The sequence below is a fragment of the Thalia democratica genome, chromosome 2, assembly GCF_965202585.1.
Source record: "Thalia democratica chromosome 2, ktThaDemo2.hap1.1, whole genome shotgun sequence".
Classification (NCBI taxonomy): domain Eukaryota; kingdom Metazoa; phylum Chordata; class Thaliacea; order Salpida; family Salpidae; genus Thalia; species Thalia democratica.
The window spans coordinates 42,910,335-42,934,220 of NC_139166.1; the positions used below are offsets into that span (position 1 = coordinate 42,910,335).

The 23,886-nt window shown below is 25.7% G+C and overlaps 2 protein-coding genes across 2 annotated transcripts; one reads left to right on the forward strand and one right to left on the reverse strand.

The window, feature by feature from the left end:
• Window positions 1-16,383: 16,383 nt before the first annotated feature.
• LOC145828595 (putative methyltransferase DDB_G0268948) lies at window positions 16,384-18,444 on the forward strand. Its single transcript, XM_082936350.1, has 2 exons — window positions 16,384-16,916; window positions 18,066-18,444. Exons 1-2 carry the CDS (start codon window positions 16,384-16,386, stop codon window positions 18,442-18,444), a joined length of 912 nt encoding a protein of 303 aa, XP_082792476.1.
• A 529-nt stretch (window positions 18,445-18,973) lies between these two features.
• On the reverse strand, window positions 18,974-20,049 carry LOC145849802 (uncharacterized). Its single transcript, XM_082954860.1, has 2 exons — window positions 19,938-20,049; window positions 18,974-19,197 (listed from the first exon to the last, which is right to left on the reverse strand). Exons 1-2 carry the CDS (start codon window positions 20,005-20,007, stop codon window positions 19,025-19,027), a joined length of 243 nt encoding a protein of 80 aa, XP_082810986.1. The 5' UTR covers window positions 20,008-20,049; the 3' UTR covers window positions 18,974-19,024.
• Window positions 20,050-23,886: the final 3,837 nt, after the last annotated feature.

The following is a 23,886-nucleotide window of genomic DNA, read 5'->3' on the forward strand; positions in this document are numbered from 1 at the left end:
GTTTCTGTGTGTCAACAAATCAACACACTTCAACTGGGTTCTGTAAAAAAATAATTACTGTAATGAGAGAATAGAAGCATAGAATATAGTAGGTGTATACATATTTTTATTAAAATAAGATATTTTCTACAGATAATAGTTATTAATAGGTGAAATACTTAATATTAAATCCGACTGTTATAAAACTATATAATATTTTTGATTATTAAGTCTAAAATAAGTAAAGTAAGCTAAATTACACAACAAAACATACTTCACTAGGATCTTTTGTTAGTAAACAATTAAACCTATATTTTGAACAGTTAAACAAAATTTATTTATACTTTGAACAAAATATTTTGACATAAAAATTAAATGTTTTTTATATAAGAGTAATAAATTTAATTCAAAATTATTTTCTTGCTACTTTGTATGAAAAGAAATCAATTAAGCAAATTATAAATAGTTCAAAATAAAGCTAAATTATTTATAAGCTTAAACAAAGCTGTTTGATTAAATTTGTTTGAATATAAAATGTATTCAGAAATATAACAAACTACTTAAAAAATATTATTTTAAAAATCACAAGTATGTTGATAAATATAAACTTATATACAAAACCATGTTTTGAAAACTTATAAAAAACTTTTTTACTTCTGTTTTAATAACTGTTTGTATTCTTGGTATATTTCTGATTTAGTTCACACCATGTTATTAATTTTTAGATGATAAAATTTTATTTTAATTTTTACAGTGTTATATAGCTCATTGTATTGTATTTCATTACCCATGATCTTTATGTATAAATAAACTAAACTAAAGTTAAGAGCTATTCTTCATAAAATATCTTATATAATTAAATTGTGGTCTACAATACTAAATAAAATCAACGGCCAAGACCTTATTGACAAAGATTGAGTAGTCAACGTTAAACATCCAAGATCAAACAGAACAGCAGAGGTAGTGGTCAAAAAAGCAAGGTCAATTAGTGATGTAAGAAAAAGCCTTAATAATGATTAGTTTTTAAATGTGATATTTTATTTGAGAAATACTACTGATAGCAATAGTCAAGCAATATGTTTTTTTTAACAAGCTAGACATTTTTTTTAATCTTGCAGATAATCCTACGTGTATTATTAAGCAAATTTTTCTCCTGTTTTTACTAGCAGTTTCATTGATTTTGTAGTTCTGTTCTAATATACCTAGTTCTTTTCACTCTAAAGCTGAATTAAGTTTCAATAAATTGTTAAGTTTCTGAATGAGATGGAGCAAAGGTGGGTAGCAGAACAAAAAAAATAAAGCTGAAACACCTAAAAGAAAATATTGAAAAGGGAAAGAAAAAGAATCAATATTTGCAGAAGTTCTTTAATTGTGTAAAGAACTTCTGCACATATTGGGCATGGAAGTAATTTTAAATCTAATTCTGATCAAAAAAAAGTTATTGTTTGTAATGAGTTAATTTACTTTAGAGAGTCACACAAATATGAAATATTAAACCATCCAAAAACTTTTTAAACTAAACGGTAATACCAAGAGGAAAGACTTCTAAACCTCAGTTCTTGTTACAGAATAGGATGTGTGCTCTCTGTGTTCTTTACTAACACAAACAAACACTGAGCATTATCAATTTTAGAAGCTTTTTTCCCCAATATAAACAAAAAAATGAAGATGTTGTGGTAGGGCATTGTTATACCACATTAAGTGAAGGGACATCAAACACATGGCTAACTGTGATGATAAAAATGATCACTTACAAGATGGATCACCTCATGAGAGTTGAAACTGGAAAAAATTTGAAGCGGAAACACCCATCTAAACGTGATTTGCTAAACTTGCGTTTAGGACTTATTCTTGATTGTAAAATTGATTGGTAATGGAATGTTTCTAATGAAAAATCTATTATTTTTTCACTGAGAAATCATATTCAAATAGCATTACTAGTACCAGTAGAAAAGATATCTTTTGAAGACAATTAAATGTTAGTTTTTTGTATGTTTATGAGTATTATGTTTACTCATAATTAGTATAACAATATCAAATGCATCGTCCATTAGATTTTATCAATCATGAGACAATCATTTTATAGTATTATTTTTTAAAGCATTAGTCATTTTACAGTACTATTAATATGATTCAGTGCAATGTTTGTTTTATTTTGCAATGTTCTTTGTTTTCTTTATTATAGTCTTTATTTTGCAGTCATTAAATTAATGTCCAATACAATACAGTATTATCCTGCAAAGAAAAAAAACAACTTTTTAATATTTTGTTATTTTGTTTTTATGCAAATTGTATAAATATTTAAATTTTTTTTAAACATTTATAGTAAATTGAATTATCCCATTAAATATTCCGCTTATGTACATACCACATCACCTAAACTTTAAAGGTAAGTAAGTATACATAGAAAGTTTCATTTTACTATAAAAATAATTAATTATATTTAAAAAACAGCTATCTTTTTTAATTTTTTGAAAAGGCATCATTTTACAGACAAAATTTGCATATTTTGTGTGATTATGATGTTATAATACATCAAAAGCGGTTGAAATATATGTCTATAAATATAATTGTTCATTCAAGATATAAATTTTAAGTCTAGGACATGTTTAAGCGACTTTATTACTATTGAAGTCAAAAAATCAAAAAATATGTGATTTTTGTGATTCAAATCAGTTTTTTGGGCAGCATTTTTTTTATTTTTGTAATTTTTTTTTATACTCTTCTTAATGAAGGCCAAACGCTTCCAAATCATTATGGTACATGTTAACTGTACAGTATGACCAAAAAATGTTCTGTACTCCCACTCCTCTTTTGCACATGAAAATAGTTTAAAATTTCTAGTTTTTTGCCTAAAATTCAAATTCTAGGTTTTTCCAGGTTTTTTTTGCAACCCTGTTGTTGGCAGTGAGGACTTTTGTAAAACTTGTTATAAAAGATTTTCTTATAAAGATAAGTGTAAAGATAAAGGTGTTTCAAGTGGATGCATTGATAATGTTTTCGTATATCAAACAAAAATTTTACTAAAATATGTAAAAATAGTTTACCTTTTTTGTAAAGATTGTGATTTGTACATACGTGTTGGTAATGTAATTTAGTTCGTAATGACTTGAAATATTGTTTAATTTGTTTTTAATGTTATAAAAATATCATTTTGAATTTAAAAATGACAAAATAATTCAACTGTACTTATTTAAAATGATAATTTTAGTTTTTAATGTAATAAAAATATCATTTTGAATTTACAACTGACAAAATAATTAAACTGTATTAATTTAAAAGTTATAATTTTAAATTTTATTTGATCAACAACAACATTGGCTAAAGTCTACAGAACTTAAGCCAGGACTTTTGGATGCCATAAGACAAGCTCAAATTAACATAAGGTTTGAGCAAACTAATTTGATCATCAGATCACAAGCCTTTGGTAGACCTTATAGATTTTATTGTAATTTATGTAAAAAATCTGTTTTTGCTTTCAGAATTTTGATGGTCTTAAGTATTAATAGAAAGTATTTTGACTGTTATTTAGATTTGAGTTGTGTGAAATTTTTCAGAGATTACTTTTAGATTTGTTTACATGAAATAAGATTAGAAGTATAAATACAAACCTACATAAAATTAAGAAATTTTTGAGTTTAGTAAAAAAATTGCCTGATATAATTTGTGATTGTGAAACTTGGTTGACTTGTATGATTCCTTTTGTGGGTAAGTTGCATGGATATGATTTTGTAAATAGGTTTCAATAAAAACCCATCAGTGGGTGGGTGTTACTTTTTTAGGTAGGAATCTTATATTCACAAAGGGACAATTTTGCTCAAAGGATCAAACATGCACAAAGACGCTTTTGCACAGCATTAATTTTGTACAAAGGATCAATTTTTCACAAAGACAGTTTTGCATGAGTTGATTTTTTTTTTACTACCACTATTATCCCTAACCTTTACCCTTGGTTGTTAATTTATTTTATAGTTTTATTATAGTTATAATTTATTTCTTAACAATGTTTTTTTTTTTATTAAAAGTTTTTATTAGTTTTATTTTTAAGTCTTTTTTTATCACTGTTACCCATAACCCTTGGTTGGTAACTCATTTTTTTGTTTTTTATTAGTTTGTTTTTTTTTGTTTTTTTATTTTTACTATCACTGTTACCCTAACTCTTACCCTTGGTCAGTAACTTATTTTTTTTATCTTTTTTTTACTTTATTGTTTTTTGTTTTTATTTCATTTGTTTTTTACTCTCGTGCAAAAATGACCCTTCATGCAAAAGTGATCTTCTGTACAAAAGTGTCTTTTTGGAAAAAGTACTTTTGTGCATAAGAGTTTCCTTGTGCTTATTTGACCAGTTTCCTATTTTTTATGTAAAAGAGTGCCATACTTATGAAGTTGTGGAATATGTGTTTTTTGGTCAATGTGATGTACATGACTTGTGATAAAATTTAACCATAGAAATAGTAAATCTATGATTATTGGTAATGTCTACAACAGGGTTTCCCAAAGTGGGCCAAGTTGCCCCCTTGGAGGCTATGAGCAGCAAAGGGGCCAAAGGGGGGCCATGAGCAGTAAAGGAGCCACATGGGGGCCTTGAGGTCATAATTTGAAACTTCTATAGATATTCTGGAGGTGCTGATGAAAAGCAAAAAGAAAAAAAAGAAAAGAAAGGAGTTAGATTTGTTATTGTAGTTTTGAAACTTACACTAGATATTCAGGAGTTGCTGATGAAGAGCAAAAAAAAGGTCTCACGTGTTTTATAAGGTAGTTTTTGAGTAATATTTGTACAAGGGGGCCATAGCTTTTTTAATTTTTTTAAAGGGGGGTCATTTGAAAAACGATTGGGAAACCATCTACAAACATCCAAGCTTTTAATTTTTTGTGCTTATTGGACTACTTTTATTGAAAAAATAAAGACTATATTATTGGTGGTGATGTGAACATTAACTTATTAAAAATTGACCAATGTAGTATTGGTCATTTAGAATGTGTTTATAGAGCTGGTGGTAGTCAGGTTGTAAATACTCCTACTAGATATTTTTGTAACAATTGGTCAAATTAATTGATCATGTGTATATTAGCTTTAGATGTGAAAAACTTAGTGTTGATGTAGTAAATTACGACATACCTGATCATGTGCATGTTGTATGTGAAATTTATTTGAAATTTATTTATTGAACAAAAAAAGCGCTCAAAGTATTTGGTCCTCGAACATGTGCACAAAAAAAACTTTCTGTTATTGAGTTGTACACCACTTGGATACCTTTCAATGTCATGTCCAGGACATGAAAAGAATAAAAATGTAGTGGGTTTTCAAAATCAGTTCAATATTTCAGTAAGTTTGATGTTGTTGTCTTTTTAAATGATCTCCATGCAAATTTGGATAAACTGAGAATGACGAGGCTGAAGTTTGATAGAAATTCATATTTACTAAATTCATACACTTTCTAATGTTTAGTAAATATGAATTTATATCAAACTTCAGCCTCGTGAATGACAATGGAAAAATAATATTTTTTGTCAACTATTTGAAGACAAAGTTAGATATAACCCCAAATAAAGAGTAAGTTCGGTGTTGAGGTAAATGGATTTGTGATTGAGCATAGTGAAATTATTAAGCATATATCTGTAGTACTAGATGACAAGTAGAACTGGAGCCTTAAATTTAAGCATAAAAGAAGTAATATTTTGCACAATTTTCAGGTACTTGTGTTAATAAAAATTTAATATGACAACTAAATAATCTCATTCTAAATTCACTAAAAAAAAAATTTATCTTTAAATTACACTAAAACCCTTATATCATAAACCACTCTAAGTTAAATTTTCAAAGAAAACATATTAGCTCAGTTTCATGTACAACAATTGTTTACTAAAGTACTAATTCTGATTAATTATAAAATTATTTATATACAAACTTATTAGGTGTTTGGTATTCAAAACTAAAATAATTTTCTTGTAAACAGAACTGATAAACGAGCATAAGCTTAGCTCGAGTACAAACTTTTGTAAATTAAAAAAGGCATAAGACTTTAATAACAATTATTTTCATTGTTTTTAAAGCTATCTACACAAGCCTTATAAGTTTTTCTGAAACTATGGAAAAATTGAGTTTCTTTGAAAACTAGAATGTAACATATTTGTATAAATATGTACTAACACATTGGAAAATAAAATAGTAAGTTCTTGAAAACACAGATAAATAAGTATATTTTTGGAAAAACTTTTTTTTTCTTTTTGCCACAATAACCATTTTAGTAATAACTTCTTCAAAAAAAAATATTTTAAGGGACCCCACCAGGCTTGGTAAAAAGCAGTGTTATATTTACTCAAGCGTGAAATTATAAACAAAAATCTAAAAAAAAAGTTTATACGCTTCAGTGCTCAATTGGCATGTCAACTTTAAGAATTTTACCAACTCTTGGCCTAACTCAAAAAGTCAACCTCTAATCCGATGGAAATTATTGTTAAAGTAAAGACAAAGGAACGTTATCTAGAATAAAAAATAATCGTAGATTACTTTAAAGACAAGGAAAATAATTGGAATTAAAGTTTAGTGTTTCTTTTTTTCCAAAAATTGCAACTCAAGCGAAGTTAATACTCGTAATTTATTACTCTTTCTTGGGCTAATAGTAGTATTTAAATGGTATCGTATCGTGACTGGTTTAAAAATATATTTGTTTAAACAATTTTTTTTTAATTAGTTCTAAAATCAGTAAGATATAAAATTTTATAGTAAAGAATAAGTTACATTTTATTAGTTTTTTATTATACTTTCAGCTAAGATAAGAACTCTTACTAAACAAACTTAAATAGTTTTAATTGGAAAAGTTTAGTAATATTTTAAAAACAATTTAAATGCACTTCAAACAAATAAACGAGCATGAGTACTCAAAAAACACTTCTAAAACTTGTTTCAATTTTCTTTAAACTATAACTAAGTGAACTAATGTAGATTATTAAACAATCTAAAGTCATTATTTTTTGTCATACTGTCCTGAACAAGACGTTCAAAGGTATCCAAGTGGTGTGCGACTCGATGACCGAAAGGTTCTTTGTGCACCAGGTCCTAGGACCAAACATTTCGAGCCTTTTTTATCGTTTAATAAAATATTAAAGAATTATATATATATATGTAATTTATTGGAAAACTAAAATTTTAAAAAATACTGGGACATATGTTTCATAAGACTAGACGCCTTAATCATCAGCCAGTTAAATTTAAAATAAAAAGCACTTTACTAAACATAGATGCAAAAGTTATATAAAAAAACAAAAAATAGTATGACGTAATATTGTGCATTACATAAATTCAGTAGAAAAATCGATCTACCATTTAACTTTCAAACAATTAAAATTAACAAAAACAACGGTTAAGTGACTATAAAATACTTCAAAATTTATTCTATTTTAAGAGGAGCGTATATGTTATATATATATATATATATATATTATTATATATTATATATATTATATATTTATTATATAATATATATATATATATATATAATATATATAATATATATATTAATATATATATTAATTATATATATATATTAATATTAATATATATATATAATATATATAATATATAAATAATATAATATATTATATATTATATTATATCACAGATGTTCTTGTGCTAAAACTTTATTTCAACTAACGGCGTTTCACTGCTCTCAAATAAATTTAAGAACAGATCTACGGAGTCTCAAAAAGCTCTAAGAAGATAAAAATTAAAGCTTTAAGAAACATATGTTCCAGAATTTTTAAAATCACCATTTGAATAAATTATATATGTATATATATATATAATTTATTGAAATGGCGATTTTTAAAATTCTGGTACATATCTTTCATAAAGCTTTAATTTTTCATAAAGCTTTAATCATCAGCCAGTTAAATTCAAAATAAAAAGCACTGTACTAAACAAAGATACTAAAGTTATGCAAAAAAACAAAAAACAGTATGACGTAATATTGTACATTACAAATATTCAGTACAAAAATCGATCTACCATCTAACTAATCAAACAACTAAAATTAACGAAAACAACAGTTAATTGACTATAAAATGCTTCAAAATTTGTTGTATTTTAAGAGAAGCTTTTTCATATGTCGACAAGACGATATAAATTCGCTCCTCTTATTTAAACAACCTTCCTTTTTTAACGCATACATAACAGCTGTTGATTCTTTTAAGCACAGCCTACAAACAGGGTTGTTACCATCTGCTATTGGCTGTGCTCTTTTTATCACCTCCCAAGTTAATTTAAAATCAATGTTTTTGCGCTTAAGGCCGCAAACATACTTTGAAAGCTCAGCTTTATATATATATATATAGAAATAAGTTATTTAACTTGATAAATCAAATCTTTCACACGAAAGATTATAACTCGAGTCCTTTAAGTTTTACATCTTGAAATAAACGTTTATATATATATATATATATATATATAGCCGTTGTATATGCACTGAAAGACAAGAGATGCCTAAATAAAAGAAGCGAGTTTGTATCGTCTTGTAGACATATAAAAAAAACGCTTTTACAAGTTTTAATTTCATCTTAAAATAATTTAAGTTTCAATTTGTACCTTAATTTCATCTTTATCTCTTTCAATTATCTGTCGTAATATAAATTTACTCACTGAAGTTTTATGAATTTTTGCCAGTTTATTGTCGATAGGTAAGTTAATTTTTGCACAAGCCGTTTTGCATGATTTATGATAGTTTCAAAATTACGTCATATTGTGCTGAATTTTTTAACTTTCATTTGTGTTTTGTTTTGTGCTTTATTTTAAACTTGTTTTGAAGCTGATGAGTGCATAGGCACGAAACTCGAGTCCTTTGAGTTTTACTTCTTGAAATAAACATATATATATATCGAAATTTTAAAAGTTAATAAATCAGAATCTCTAAACAAAAGAAACGAATTACAAACTGGCTGCATACATTGTCGTAAACAATTTATCTAAAAACTATGTTAATAATTTTGTCTAAAATAAACTATCTATTATTACGTAATACCTAGTTTTGTATAATTTATTGCTGTAGTTACAAGTTTGCTTTTCATTGAATAAAACTTGGCTGAAGACGCGTATTAAACGCAGAAACAGCTGTACCAAGCAAAAGTTTATTTTGTGTATGTTATTTATATATATATTTATATATAATATATATACAATAAGGTTATTATTTAAACTTGAACACCTTCTACTGAGCCCACTTGAAGGGCTTTTAAATAATTTATTAGAAAAATAAGATTTAAAAAATACTGGTACATATGTTTCATAAGACTAGACTCTTAAAATACAATAAATTTTGAAGTATTTTATAGTCACTTAACTGTTGTTTTTGTTAATTTTAGTTGTTTGAAAGTTAGATGGTAGATCGATTTTTGTACTGAATTTTTGTAATGCACAATATAACGTATTACTGATTTTTGTTTTTTTGTATAACTTTTGCATCTATGTTTATTGCATATCAAACAAAAGCACTGTAAATAAAATAAATGATGAGACCTATAACCTAATAAAAATACACAACGTAGAAGGCAAGATACCGAAACTCGAAGAAAAACAAGCATTCTTTACAATCAAAGATCACAAAGAAAACTTCCCCAATAAAATTGTTTACAGAGTCATAAACCCAAGTAAATCACCTTTCACTAAACACTCAAAAAACTAAATAGATAAAATTAATTGTACAATATGAAAACATTCTAAATTAAAACAATGGAAAAATACAGACGAAGTGATCACCTGGTTCGAAAATTTTAAATTTAACAAAAACTACAGATTCATAAAATTCGATATCTCTAAGTTTTACCCTAGTATAACAAAAAACAATTTAATAAAAACATTAGAATTCGCTGAAAAATTTTACCCAATAACAGACAAAGAAATGAATCTAATAATACACTCTTGTAAAGCAACTTTAAGACATAAAAACCAAACCTGGGAAAAAACAAATTCAGACCAATTATTTAATGTAAGTATGGGATCATTTAACGAAGCAGAAATCTACGATTTAATAGGGTCATTTTTACTAAATGAAATCGAAAAAAGTAAGATTTTTATAGATAATGAATTCGGATTATATAGAGATGACGGACTAGGGATAATAAGAAGCAAATCACCGAGATCAGCTGAAAAACTGCTAAATATTTAATTAAATTATTCAAACAAACGGCTTTAAAATAGCAATAGAATTCGGACTATTCCAAATAGAATTCTTAGATGTATCCTTCAACATGTTAAACTCAAGTTACCAACCATACAACAAACTAAACTCACCAATTTTATACGTAAATTACAACTCCAATCACCCCCGACAAATACTAAAACAACTACCCGGAACAATAAACAGAAGGCTAATAAAACTAACTAATAACGAAGAATCCTTCAACAATGTAAAAAATGAATACCAAAAAGCATTAAATTCGGCCAATTATAAAAACACCTTAAAATACGATAAGACCACTGTACCAGAAAGAAATAAAAAACAAAGAAAAAGAGACATAAAATTTTTCAACCCACCATTTAGTCTAAATGTAAGTTCCAAAATAGGCAAACAATTCTTAAATCTAATTACCACATCATTTGACGAAAACCACCCATTCCATAAAGTATTTAACCGAAACACAATTAAAATATCTTACAGTTGTACAAATAATTTCAGAAGTAAAATATCAGCTCACAACAATAAAATATTAAACAAAAACGATATAGACGATAAAAGTACCATAAAAGATAAACTGTGTAATTGCTGTAAAGAACCTTGCCCTTTAAATAATGAATGCCTAGTGTTAAATATAATATATAAAGCAACAGTAACACCAAATAAAACAACAAAGCAGTATATAGGGTCCACAGGAAATACTTTTAAATAAAGATAGAGAAACCACAAATCATCATTCAACAATGTTAACAAAAGACACACAACAGAACTAGCAAATTACGTATGGAACTTAAAAGATAACAATACAGACTACAAAATTAAATGGGAAATATTTAACAGGACAAAATCATAATTCAATACTAAATTCGGCTGAAAACTTTGTAACTTAGAATTAATAGAATTCAAAAAATTCAGATAAGAACGTAACACTAAAAAAGAAAAGCGAAAGACAAAACATATGTATCCATTATCAAAAATAATTTTTTAACAAAATCAGAACCAACTAAATATTAAAACAAAATAAAACTTAAGTGGCAAACACGAGTATTTTATAACATTTTTCCAACAGTCCAAAAAAAATGCTAATAGCTTAAAACATTTTTCTAAAATAACCTTTCTAAACTTTCCCAAAATGCATAAATTAACAACTACAGCGTATTATTTTCAAATTCAGCTAACTGAACAATTAACTGTATCATTACTACGTCACAACTATTATAAAAAAATTAAAATCTAAATTTCTGTTTACTATTATAATAAACTGTAGCTTACTGAGGAGTACATGAAACTTTATATTTCATGTATGAAACAGCTATATAAATTATAGTTTTTATATAATTAGATAAATATTTAGCTCCCATTTAATTTGTCGAGCACTATTGACCAGAACTTTTCATAAAACCTTTAATATATATATATAAAATAAAAATGTTTATTTCAAGATGTAAACCTCAAAGGACTCGAGTTTCGTGCTTATGCACTTATCAGCTTCAAAACAAGTTTAAAATAAAGCACAAAACAAAACACACAAATGAAAGTTAAAAAATTTCAGCATAAATAGATCATGACGTAATTTTAAAACTATCAAAAATCATGCTTTTACTATCAAAAATTATATAAAATCATGAATTTTATTTGTGTTTTTTGTTTTGTGCTTTATTTTAAACTTGAGTTGAAGCTGATGAGTGCATAAGCACGAAACTCGAGTCCTTTGAGTTTTACATCCTGAAATAAATATTAATAAAGCCCTTAAGGTGGGCTCAGTGTAAAAGATTTGATTTATCAAGTTAAATAACTTAATTCTTTATATACATATATATAATTTATTGAAATGACGATTTTAAAATACTGGAACATATGTTTCATAAAGACAAAAAAGATTGTCTTTAATCTTCAGCCAGTTTTATGTATAAGTTATTAAAGAATTTTAAGCGTAGTTGATTAATGGAAAATGTTACAATAAAAACAAATATAGAATATAATACTATGGTTATTACAAAAAATACTATTCAAACCTGAAGTTCTGACATCTAAAGATATAAATACACAAAGTCTTTAAAGATAATTTTAAAATATTGCTTTTAACTGTAAAAAAGTTTTTCATTCTTGGTTAAGTTTATTTTAATAATAATTAACTTAAGATATATTTTCTATAACTTATTTAAATTAAAGAATTTATCAGATGAACTATGAATGAAGCAGTTATAAAAAACACTATGCCCAAAACAAAACTTTTTAAGCTATAAAAATTAATATGTTTGTTTATAAATACTAAACGTAACTACATTTTTAAGTATAAGCTTAATATGAAATAAAAGTCGTATAAAAGTATACTAGTATTAGTCAAAGATTTTTTTTTGCTTACGTTTTAATTTAAGGTCTTAATGTAAAAAAGTTTAATTGTTTTTAAAACAGTCTATCTTATAACTTACTTGTTAATACATACATGGTTATATTAAGCTATTTATAAGATGCCTATTATTAATTTACTTAGTAATTTACTTAAAAGTTTTCTACTTTCCTGTTGAAAAGTTATTTATATTAACGATACTTATTTTTAAATTAAAACTCTTTTTTGTATTTACATCGAATTAAGTTATTTAATAATAATTTTAGCACTTTTATTTTATCTTAAAAGCTGTTGTTAATTCTTAAAGTTGTGTTAATTTTTGTGTCTTTTTAAGTCTTTAACATTTTTTCATTCTTAGCTTTAACAAATAGCTATATTTATAAAAGTCACTAAAATTCGAGGCGTTTTTTATTATAAACTAGTTCATTTTTAAGTTTTAATTTCTTTAACATTTGACTAGATAAGACAAAATTAATATTAAAACCATTATATTCAGCCGGTGTTACTAGTATTATACAAAGAAATAGCCAGATTTAGTGAATGAGTCCTTCTTGGGACATTTTATTTGTGAAAAATTTCAGCTTTAATAGTATACAATTCAGGGGCGCATTTTAAATGTTTCCCTGTTTCCTGTGCAACCCTGAAAGTCAAGAAAAACGTAATAATAAAGCATTTGAATATTATTTTCTTTTAAAATAGTTTACTTAAATTTATACCTTTGTTTTAATGTTTTGCTTTTAGGTCGTTTTGATACTAAAACATACTGAAGTAGAATTTTATTTATAATTTTTCGAAAATATGATATATTTTATAAGGTTTATTTTTTGAAAAGTTAAAATTATACAAAATTTAACGATTATGTCAACAGTTTATTTAAAAAAGAAAACTTTTTATCCAAAATTAGCCAATAAAAAGTGTTCAATCCAATCAAAAGTGTTAAAAAAACTAATTTTGAATGATTTTACAACTGAACAGATTTCTTTTTTAGATATGAAACCATTTGCTGACTTGCATACAGTTTTATTTTTACAACATAAAAAAAACTTAGTTTTACAATTTACTTATTTTTCGTCCTGTTGTATATTAATTCTTCACACCTGCTACTAGTTCTTTTGAAATGTGGTTTGTTTTTGATTTAAATTAAATTTTTAGCCAATATATTTTACTTAAAGCTGCTTAACTAACTAGTTTATATAAACACCATTACTTAATTTTTAAATACAAAGTTAATCGTTTGCTAATAGAGATCCTAGCGAAGTAAGTTCACTGGAATATAAATTAACAAATTTTTACAATATTTTTCGTTATTTAACTAACATAAGTTTCTGTGTGTTAACAAGTTAATACGGAGTTTTGTTCCTTACAGTTATTTTTTTTTACAAAACTCCGTTGAATAAATATATATTATTTTAATAAAGAAAGAGTACTTGGAAGTTTTTTATTATTTTATTGCTTGTGTTTTCCATTTATTAAGACAGGTTAATCACTAGTTTTCATCTGTACTTCGTTACACATGTTAGCTTCACAATGTAAGGCAAAATTTTGACACCATCAGTATTAAGAACACTTACTTACTTTAATATAAATTAAAAAAACTGGATTATTTATTAGAATTTTCCAATAAGTTTTATTGGTATTTTCATGTTGTTTAAAGTTTAAACATTTTTATGTAGATAAGAAAATTTTAGACAGTTCTGTCATTTTCTAAAGTGTATATTATAAGCTTATACAAAAAGTACTCTTTTTGAAATAAACAAAAATTGTGCTACCCAAATGAAAAAAGTCTAGACCTGCCCCTTATATAATTATGTTTAAAAGATAACCTATGATACGAAAAATATATAAACAGCTCAGTTTACTTACAAGCAAAAAAAAGCGTATTTGTAACCTTTTTTATAGAAAGCTTATTTCTATATAGTTTATTTAGTATTATAATTTTTTATTAAAACTTTTAAAACAATGTAAAATTCGTATCTATACTTCAGCGTTAGAGTTTAAAAATATGTATAAATAATGGGGGCTACTTTTTTGGTAGTTTTGTCAATGTCTAAAATAATAACTTAATAATTCAAACTAAACAAAAACATGTGTAAGACCAATAATAACATTATAATATAACTATGTTCAGTTTCATTAACTACTCCAAAACCTTCGTAATCAATGTTGCCGAAAGTTACAAACATTGTTATTTTTTAACAAATGTTTCTTATTTCTTAACTCTATAACTTAGGAAGTTTAAAAAACGATTTTCCATTAGTGAAACATTATTTAATGCCATCTTAGCTTATTTGTTTGCTTTTCTTTTTTACACTGTCATAGATCTCAGAAAGTATCGTTAGCGATGACACAATGCTAAATCTGCCGTAAGGTTTTTCTAACAAGAAACCTTTGATCTGGACAAGACTTTAAGCTGAAACCGTGGTGTATGACTCGATAATTGAAAACACTTTTTGTACACCAGGTCATAAAACAAAAAAATTTGAGCGCTTTTTTTTGTTGTTCAATGCACAATTAATTCGAATCACAACAAAATAAGGTCATAATAGACAAGTTTTGATTAAGTTTAGCTTGGTAATAAAAAAATCTATTTTAGTTAGATAAAAAAAAACTTTTAAAATATAATTTTTCTTATTAACTTTTTGCATTTAATTTTGAATGCAAATAACATAATTATCTTTATTAGTTAACCTGTTTTACCGCAAAGCAGATTTTCAAAACAATAAGGGTGTAATAATAAACAACAAAAGTCACAGGTGTACAAAAAGCTTTATTAACAATACTAATTGAAAAACTTCCAAAAGTGTGTTTAACAATACAATTGCTATAAAATAAAAGAAATACAATTAATAATATTGTCGTTTTCATAAGGTTTCTACTGTCGGAAGTATGACTATTAAAGATGTTAAACAAAAATCAGTTTGTCAAAGTACTTTTAGTAATGTATTAACTTGAGATTGGTGATTGAAAAAAAATAATTAGAAAAATAGTTTATTTCGAAAAAAAGGATACATATTGTATTTTTGATAAGCTAAAAGATAACTATTTAATTTAAATAAATTAGAGAAAATATAAAACAAAAACAGTCAAAGTAATAGTTTCACAGAACAACACAAAAATGCAATTATTATTTCACTAGTGTATAATACATAAATTACTGAAAGATTAAGTTGTCAAAGAATTTTGTATGCAAACTAAATAAATGCTGTTACAGTTTACATTTTTAGAGTTTACTTTAACTTTTATTTTATTGGTTTTAGGTAACTACTTATGATTAATTTAGTTGTACTAATTATCATATAGTAAACTTTTAAATGTTACATATTTGATCGAACTTTTATACATTTTTTAAGTATGAGTAAAACATTTAAAACGCTATATAGCATTTACAGTAAAAGCCAATGTAAATAAGTGCAACTTAACAGTTTTAAAATAATTCGAAAGTTAATAATTAACATATAAAGCCTTTTTTTTTTACTTTTTCTTAACAACTAAAACAGCATAAAACACTACTAAACAAGTTATTTAATGTTTTAATTAGTGTGAATAATAATTAGTTTTGTTTTAATAAATAACTAAAAAAAACTTACCAAGTAATTTAAAGCTGTTAAAGTTGTTATTGCAGTTTTTGTTCTGTATACAAATTTTACCTAACTATAAAATTATTTGATAAAACTTCATTATTTTAAACATTTTCTCAACTAGCATATTTATAAAATGATCTTTATTAAATTACTACTTTTTTACTAAACAAAAAAATCTTTATATTATGCATGTTTTTAGCATGATCTTTATCAAATTAATACTTTTTTCCTAAGCAAAAAAATCTTTATATCATAATTCTTTTACGTTTACAGTAAAACTAAATGCTAAGTAAGTTTTTTAAAAATGAACTGTTTGTTTGAAAGTAATGAAATGGCATCTACTTATGTTAAGTATCGACCTGGTCCACCTGAACTTATAAAAGAAAAAGCTATTAAGTATTTAAATGAAAGTTATCGCCACGATAATCAAAAATACGAACTGCTGCTTGACATCGGGTGCGGTAATGGACAAGCTACAAAAGCATTCGCTCCTCTTTTTAAAAGAAGCATTGGTATTGACACAAGCTATAATCAAATAAAATTAGCTAAAGAATTTAATGAAAATCCATCTGTGGAGTACAAAGTTGGAGATGCAGAGCAGCTAGATCTTGAAGATAAAACTGTTGACTTAATTTTAGTTGGTCAAGCGCTGCATTGGTTTGAGCACAACAACTTCTTTAACGAATGTGCGAGAGTTTTAAAGCCAACTGGTTGTTTAGTTGCTTTTGGTTACAATATTACAAGTGTTTCTTGCGTTGATGACATTAATGATCCAAGTTACAAAAAGTTAGAACCAGAAAGTGCTAGACTTCATTCAGAGTTTATGAACTTATGCAGGTTAAGTATTATCGTTTAGAATACGTATATATATATATATAATTTATTGAAATGGCGATTTTAAAAATTCTGGTACATATGTTTCATAAAGCTTTATGAAACATATGTACCAGAATTTTTAAAATCGCCATTTCAATAAATTATTTAAAAGCCCTTTAAGTGGGCTCAGTAGAAGGTGTTTAACTTTGAACATTAACCTTATTATATATATATATATATATATATAACTGTTATATAGTTAAAAAAAAATTGAATTTTAACTCAAGGTTTTTCTGTCAAAATTAATCAGTTTAGGTTTTGATAGTTTGTTGAAAATTAGCTGCTTTATATTTAAAAAAACACTTTTTAATTTTTGATAAAGGCAAATATATATCTAAAACTATCTTTAGTATAATTTAATTTTTCAATTTTTTTTCTGCCAAAAGACAATGCTGACGTCAATCAATGCCAGGAAATAGTTGCTTCATGCTTGCATCTATTAACCGTTTGTCATTTGAAGACTGCAATTTTTTCGGTTTGACTAACTAATAAGTCCTAATCAGGACGAAACTGGTCTCAGTCTACCGAAACTTGTGGTCTGATGATCGAATTGGTTTGATCCCTTATGTTAAACTTGAGCTTGTCTCACGGCAACGAAAGTCCAGGCTTCTGCTCTGCTGACTTTCGCCGATGTTTTTATTGATTGTATTAGTATAACTTAAAAATCTTAAATTCAAAAAAGTAATTGCATGTTTTATTTTGTAAAAATATTCTACTTCAAAAAATATTTGAGTTTTCTAATTCATAACTAATAAATGACTTTAAAAACATACTTAAAGTTTTTGAAGTTATCTTATGTTTAAGAATATCATGTTTATTTTTTTTTTTATTATTTTATACAACCTTAATTAAACTAAAATAATAGTTAATATGAATTGTTGCTTGGTTTAAAATTTTGATTAGTATCGCGCAGATCTATGAAATTATATTATAATTAGTTTTAAAAGATTTTTTTGAGAATTCAGTAAAACTTCTGCCTTTTTAGAAAATACTTAAGTTAATCTCATAATTCAGAAGCCTTACTGTGTTGATAACAGATTAATTAGCAGTTAGATTGAGCAAACAGAATTTATTTACCTATATAATTGTTAATAATACTCATTTAAACAGGTTTGACAAACGTATCAATTTTCTTTTAGATGGTTACACATCAATTTTGGACAAACTACCAAGTAAAGACAAAACGCTTTTAAATGACATATCATTTCATAGAAAAATGACTTTAGACAGTTACGTGAAATTAGAAAGCACAACTTCTGGGTATCACAATCATCGAAATCACTTCATTGAGCAGTGTTTAAAAAGAGATGATAAATTAACATCTGCAGAATGCAATTTAATTTACTTCAAAAAGCACGATATATTAAAAAATCAAAAAGACAAACTTAAAACTTTGTTGTCGAAAAATGATATTAATGATACAGACATAAATGTGCAAGTCAAAATAAATGTACCCCTTTTACTGGCTAGAAATTTACATAAAAACTAGTACGTTTGAAAAAAAACAAACTTATAATAAATATTTTATAGGTTTTATAATAATAAATTTTGTGTAGTATAATTATCCTTTGTAACGTAAGAAGCTCCATATAAGTTTTAAGAAAGTTTAAAATTTCGGCTTAAAATTACTTATTTAATTATATAGTTATGTAAAACTAAACCATGTGTAAATTTTGAATAATTATATGTCATTACAGATAAATTATAAAATTTAGTAATCAATTATTTGAGACACACTCATAACATATTTTCAAGGCAAATGATGGTTTTAATAAAACAATTGAAGTTAAATTGTTAATTAAAAAGTTATTATTTTTGTCATTCATTTATTGTCACTTAAAATATTTTATAAGTTAAAACCTAGTTTAAGATGCTATACAAGCATTTTTGTTGGTCCAACATAAAAACTATAACGCTTAGAAGAACAGTATCACTACTTTCTTATCAAAAAAATGTGATTTTATAACTTAAACAATTATACTGAAACTATTTTCTATTGAGATTTGATACATTCAAACTATGCGTTCTCGTTTATTATAAAAAAAATATATTCTAAAAAAGAAGAAAACTTATTCATATCTTATTGGCTCACTGCACCTCGCTTCGTATTCATTTTGCCATTTTTCACCGATTTGTTCTTTGAGACGGTCGTCGAGCAGTTCCCAACCGCCAGGTACATCAAGCCAGCAGAGTCGGTATAATGCAAGTGCTCTTCTAATTACATGATCAATTTCGGAAAGCTCTAAAGGGATACTTATTATGTATTAAACTGTGAATGTAACATTAAATAAATTTAATTCATTTATTTGTCCTGGGCATGACGTTAAACTGTTCTGGTGTATGACTCGATAACCGAAAGGTTTTTTGTACACCAGGTTCTTTGACCAAACCTTTTGAGCGTATTTTTTGTCGTTCAATAAACAATATTATTTTGTATTTTTTGTTGAAAATAAGATAGCCTTGAACTTTTTCAAGTTTTACTCATAATCTGATGTATTTAGATTTTAATATTTTTCGTGGATAAATAAAATAAAACTAGTATAAACATATCTAGAAATGAATCACTAATATCAATTGAAATAAATCAAGATTAGGTATTTATAACTTTATATATGATGGTTTATATTTATTAAAACGAATGTTGATAGAAAATTTGTGCTAAAAACAACTTTTGTTAACATAAAGAAACACTATACTAAAAACATTAGAAAAGCTTGAAAGTTTTAAAAAAACAATAAAACAAAAATCAAACAAAATCACTAGTAAAACTTTTTAACCAGACTTGATACTTTTCAAATAACTAATTTGGTTTCGATTGCTCCAATATTCAACACAATTAGTTTTAAATTTCTAACGAGTAAAAACCAAAAAAAAGTGCATCGCTAAAGCAGTTATGTGTCAACCTTTATATATCTTGTTTATTTTAATCAGAAACTTTTAATATATTTAAATAATCTTAATCTAAACAAATAATTATTGTACCTGGCGGGACTGAGTGTACTTTATGAAGTAAAAATGATTTGAAACCGTCGGGTATCTGGTCTTTGCCCATTTTAATTACTATTGTTTGCTAAATTTTGTAATTTTAGTTCCTAAAATAGTGCATATTTTAATTTACTATTCTGTTACGTAATGAACAAAAAAAAGATTAACTTGTTTCAAACTTTTGGTTCAGACAAAAAAAACTTTAGTGCTATAAGAAAATATGCTATACTAAATATTTCAAACGAAGTATACTTTAAATAAAAATATTTAAAAAATCTTAGAACTATTATGTTACGTAATAAACAAAAATAAGTTAACTTGTTTTAAACTTTCGGTTTAGACAAAAAAACTTTAGTGCTATAAGAAAAAATGCTATACTAAATATTCCAAACGAAGTACATATACTGTAAATTAAAATATTTAAAAAATCTTAGAACTACTTAATCAGACTAACAATCGTTAATAAAAGTTATAACATACATTCTTTAAATGGGAACCAGTAGCTTTCTATTTTAAACTTTTTCGAGTATTTTCAAACAAACGAGAAGCAGCTGAAAGAATACCATTCAACTTGACTTTACTTTCAAGTGCTTTTCTTAGTTTTTGTTATAAAACATTACCAAAATCAATGAAATAAAATGTCATAAAAAATTATTTACAATCCTATTTAAAAAAAAATTTAAAAATATTTTAACACATCCTTTTTTACGTAAAGCGAAAATACTTTATCTGAAAAGTACTATTTTCTTTCAGTTTTATAAATCTTTAGAATAAAATGAAAATAGGTTTTGTGTTGCCTGACTTTTTCATAAAAGTTTGAAAGTATGTTTACAAAAGTTACTTTTATAATACAAGCTTTATAATATCAAGTAAAATGAAATACTGTGTTCAAATTTTCCAAAAATATTTTTAATTTGCAATTATTTTCATATTTTGCTGATTTATTTAATCTATATATATGGTAGTTGTATATTTAAGGGATTTTTAGATGACATAGTTTTTTAAAAGCTTTGTAACTAGGGCAAAGTTTTTTTTTAATAATACACATTTCTAAAAGCTAACTCATGTCATAAAGTCTTGATTATTTTTAGCACAATTTCTCACAGAAAGTTCTAACAAAGTTTCCTAACGTACAAATTAAATTGTTAGTACTTTTTTTTAGCGTTTTCTAACTAAGCTTTTAAATAGTTCATTAGCTAGCAAAACAGGGTACCGTACCTATAGAATAACGTTAGTTATGTAAACTACTAATTAGTCTTTTAAGTGCCTAAACCATTAAAAAGACATGGTTTTGAATTAATTTGTTGTTTTAGATTAAAAAAAGTTGTAGAATGATACTTTAAAGAAACTTTAAACCGTTTATATTAAGATGTATTTAAAAAACAACTTTTACGTTGTAGTGTAAAGTTTTATTTTTTATAAGAAAGTAGTTTTTTTTGGTATACTTACAATTCCCACCCTAATTATTTATTTATTAATCTTTTTATTTTGTTTCTTATTTATTAGTTTTTTCTACTTTCACTGTTACCCTTAACCCTTACCCTTGGCCGGTAAGCGGTTCTCAGATTTGATCGGGTGGGAATAGTACGCGGGTTGGAAGTAAGCGTTTCCCCATTTTTAAAGTTCACGGAGTTTAGGAGTTATAATAACAAATTTTATTTATTTTTAAACCACAACCAATTTTTATTATTATTGTTATTGTTTATTCAATGATAAATTTTATTGTCCAATTTTGGACCCCAGCATCAAAATCCGAGCCACTTAAACAGAAGACACAAGAAGCATTAAAAAAATAAATATTATAGAATAAACACGTAGATCAACAACTTAAAGAGTAAATTAAAATAGATTGTTTTTAATAAAACATAGAAGTAACGGGTTAATATATAAAAATCTTAGCTTATAAAATAGCAAACTTTTTATTATAGTTTTCAAAACAGAAAAATACTTAAAAGGAGTACGACTGTAAGCCATTCTCATATTTTGCCGATAGGAGAAAAAAAAGTTTCTGTTTTGTTTAAAGTCGTTTTGAATGCTTAAAATGAACGCTTCTTAACTTCTTTACTATAAGGTCTGGATTGTTTTACAAAAGTTTTTTTTTGGTACCGCTATAGTTTTCAAAGTTGAATAAACCTGAGTGCTGAAACTAGCAGTAGTCGTTTTATATAAATATACTTAGTCATAATAGGCAAATAACTATTTTATCGGACCTAGTTCTCTTGAGATTATTCCTTTAATATTTCAGTAGCAGCTTTTTTAGTGTTATTAATGATAGGTTAGTTTTTAGCGTAAACTATGAGCTCTAACAACAAGAAACAGAAACATTTATCAGTGTCTAGCCTCTGTAAAATGGCAACAAGGCACGTTAAGAGTGCTCAGTCATCCAAGAAGACTTTTTGTTTGAGTCAACCTACTCGTACAAGTAATCCCGAGTCAAGTACATTAGCTGACCAAGACAATGTGCTAGTAGAGGGCTATACGACTAGAACACGTAATAGAATTAATTAAAGCAAGTTTCGTGTTAACTAGTCAAGATAATAAATAACTTTCAACAAGGTTTAGAATAGGATTTCCCAAACTATTTTTCGAAAGGCCCCCTAAACTTTTTTAAGAGCCACTTAGGGGGGTCACTTAGCCCACTTTGGGAAACCCTGAAGTAGACAAAACAACTGCTTCAGTTTAATTCAAAAATGCTACAGCATAATCAGCGATAAACAAGTAAACAAAGTGACAGGTTGTTAAATAAAGTAAAACTATACATACAACAAGTATATTATGTTGTAAAAAAATCTGTTTTTAAATCAAGAATAAACGTTTCACAACATTTGCAGGAGCGAGTGATGATGCGGTGGCCTGTTCTCTTACGATAGAAATTATTAGGTCTTTTTTGTCATCGAATGAAACTAATTTGCTTGCCCCGATCTTATTTTTGTTCCATAGAGCCAAGGAAAATACTCTTCAAGGATCTCATGCATTTGTTGTCAACCACCAACTTTCCAAAGACATATGTTTTAAAAATAAGTACGTTTAAAAATCATCTTCTTTTAAAACATTTTTAGTTAATCATATATTACTTTAAATATACTCAAGTTTTATTCTATTATCTGCAATATAAATGTAGGATAATTGTTTTTTCTTTATTTTTTTTTAAACCCTCAACTATAACTATAGTTTTTTATAGTTGTAATGAAAATTATAATATGATAGTAAATTTTTTCTGTAAATGTTATTGTACAAGTTTATTTCAGTAAGTTAGTTATTATCACAATCAGAGAGATCTCAACTAATAGGAAAGTAATATACGAATATTCACAACAAGTTTATTTCAACAATATTTCTTCCTATTTTATTTTTCAAGCAAATTATTCTTATTCAAATATATTTTTTATGCATCTGTATCAAAGTATATTTCATCGTCAATTATAACCGAAAAACAAACTTAAAAATACTTGTTTTCACTAAGTTTTTTATCTAAAGGTCTAATATTGTTAAAAAAAAAAGTTTAAGTACTAAAAGTATTTTTTAATAACAAATGAATAGAATAAATTTAAAGAAAATCGCTTAAAAAACAAAAAATATTTTTAAGAATATTTTTACTTTTTTGGTTTAAAACTCTTACTTTTGACTCTTTGTAACAATTACATACTTATAACCAATTGTAAACATACCTAAAACAAAATTTATACTGCTGAAAAAGGACTGAAGTTATAGCACAATTGTACTCGTCATATTACGTCTTATTGTAATATTCAACTAATATTATATACTTTGATCTCTAAGGTAAATCATAATTCTTTTCAAGCTATAACTATTTTTAGGTGAAAGCATTCATAAATTTAGAAGCAGCAGGAGCTGGCGGAAAGGAATTAGTTTTTCAAACAGGTCCAAATGCTCCATGGCTTTCAGAAGTTTGGAGTAAAAACGCACCCTACCCATTTGCATCTGT

What these genes read in the sequence shown, in the direction of transcription:
- LOC145828595 (XM_082936350.1), top strand. Translation starts at nt 16,384, where the DNA reads ATGAACTGTTTGTTTGAAAGTAATGAAATGGCATCTACTTATGTTAAG. An exon ending in GAGTTTATGAACTTATGCAG is followed by an intron (nt 16,917 to 18,065) that starts GTTAAGTATTAT and finishes TCATTTAAACAG; the next exon opens with GTTTGACAAACGTATCAATT.
- LOC145849802 (XM_082954860.1), bottom strand. Translation starts at nt 20,007, where the DNA reads ATGGGCAAAGACCAGATACCCGACGGTTTCAAATCATTTTTACTTCAT. An exon ending in AGTACACTCAGTCCCGCCAG is followed by an intron (nt 19,198 to 19,937) that starts GTACAATAATTA and finishes GTATCCCTTTAG; the next exon opens with AGCTTTCCGAAATTGATCAT.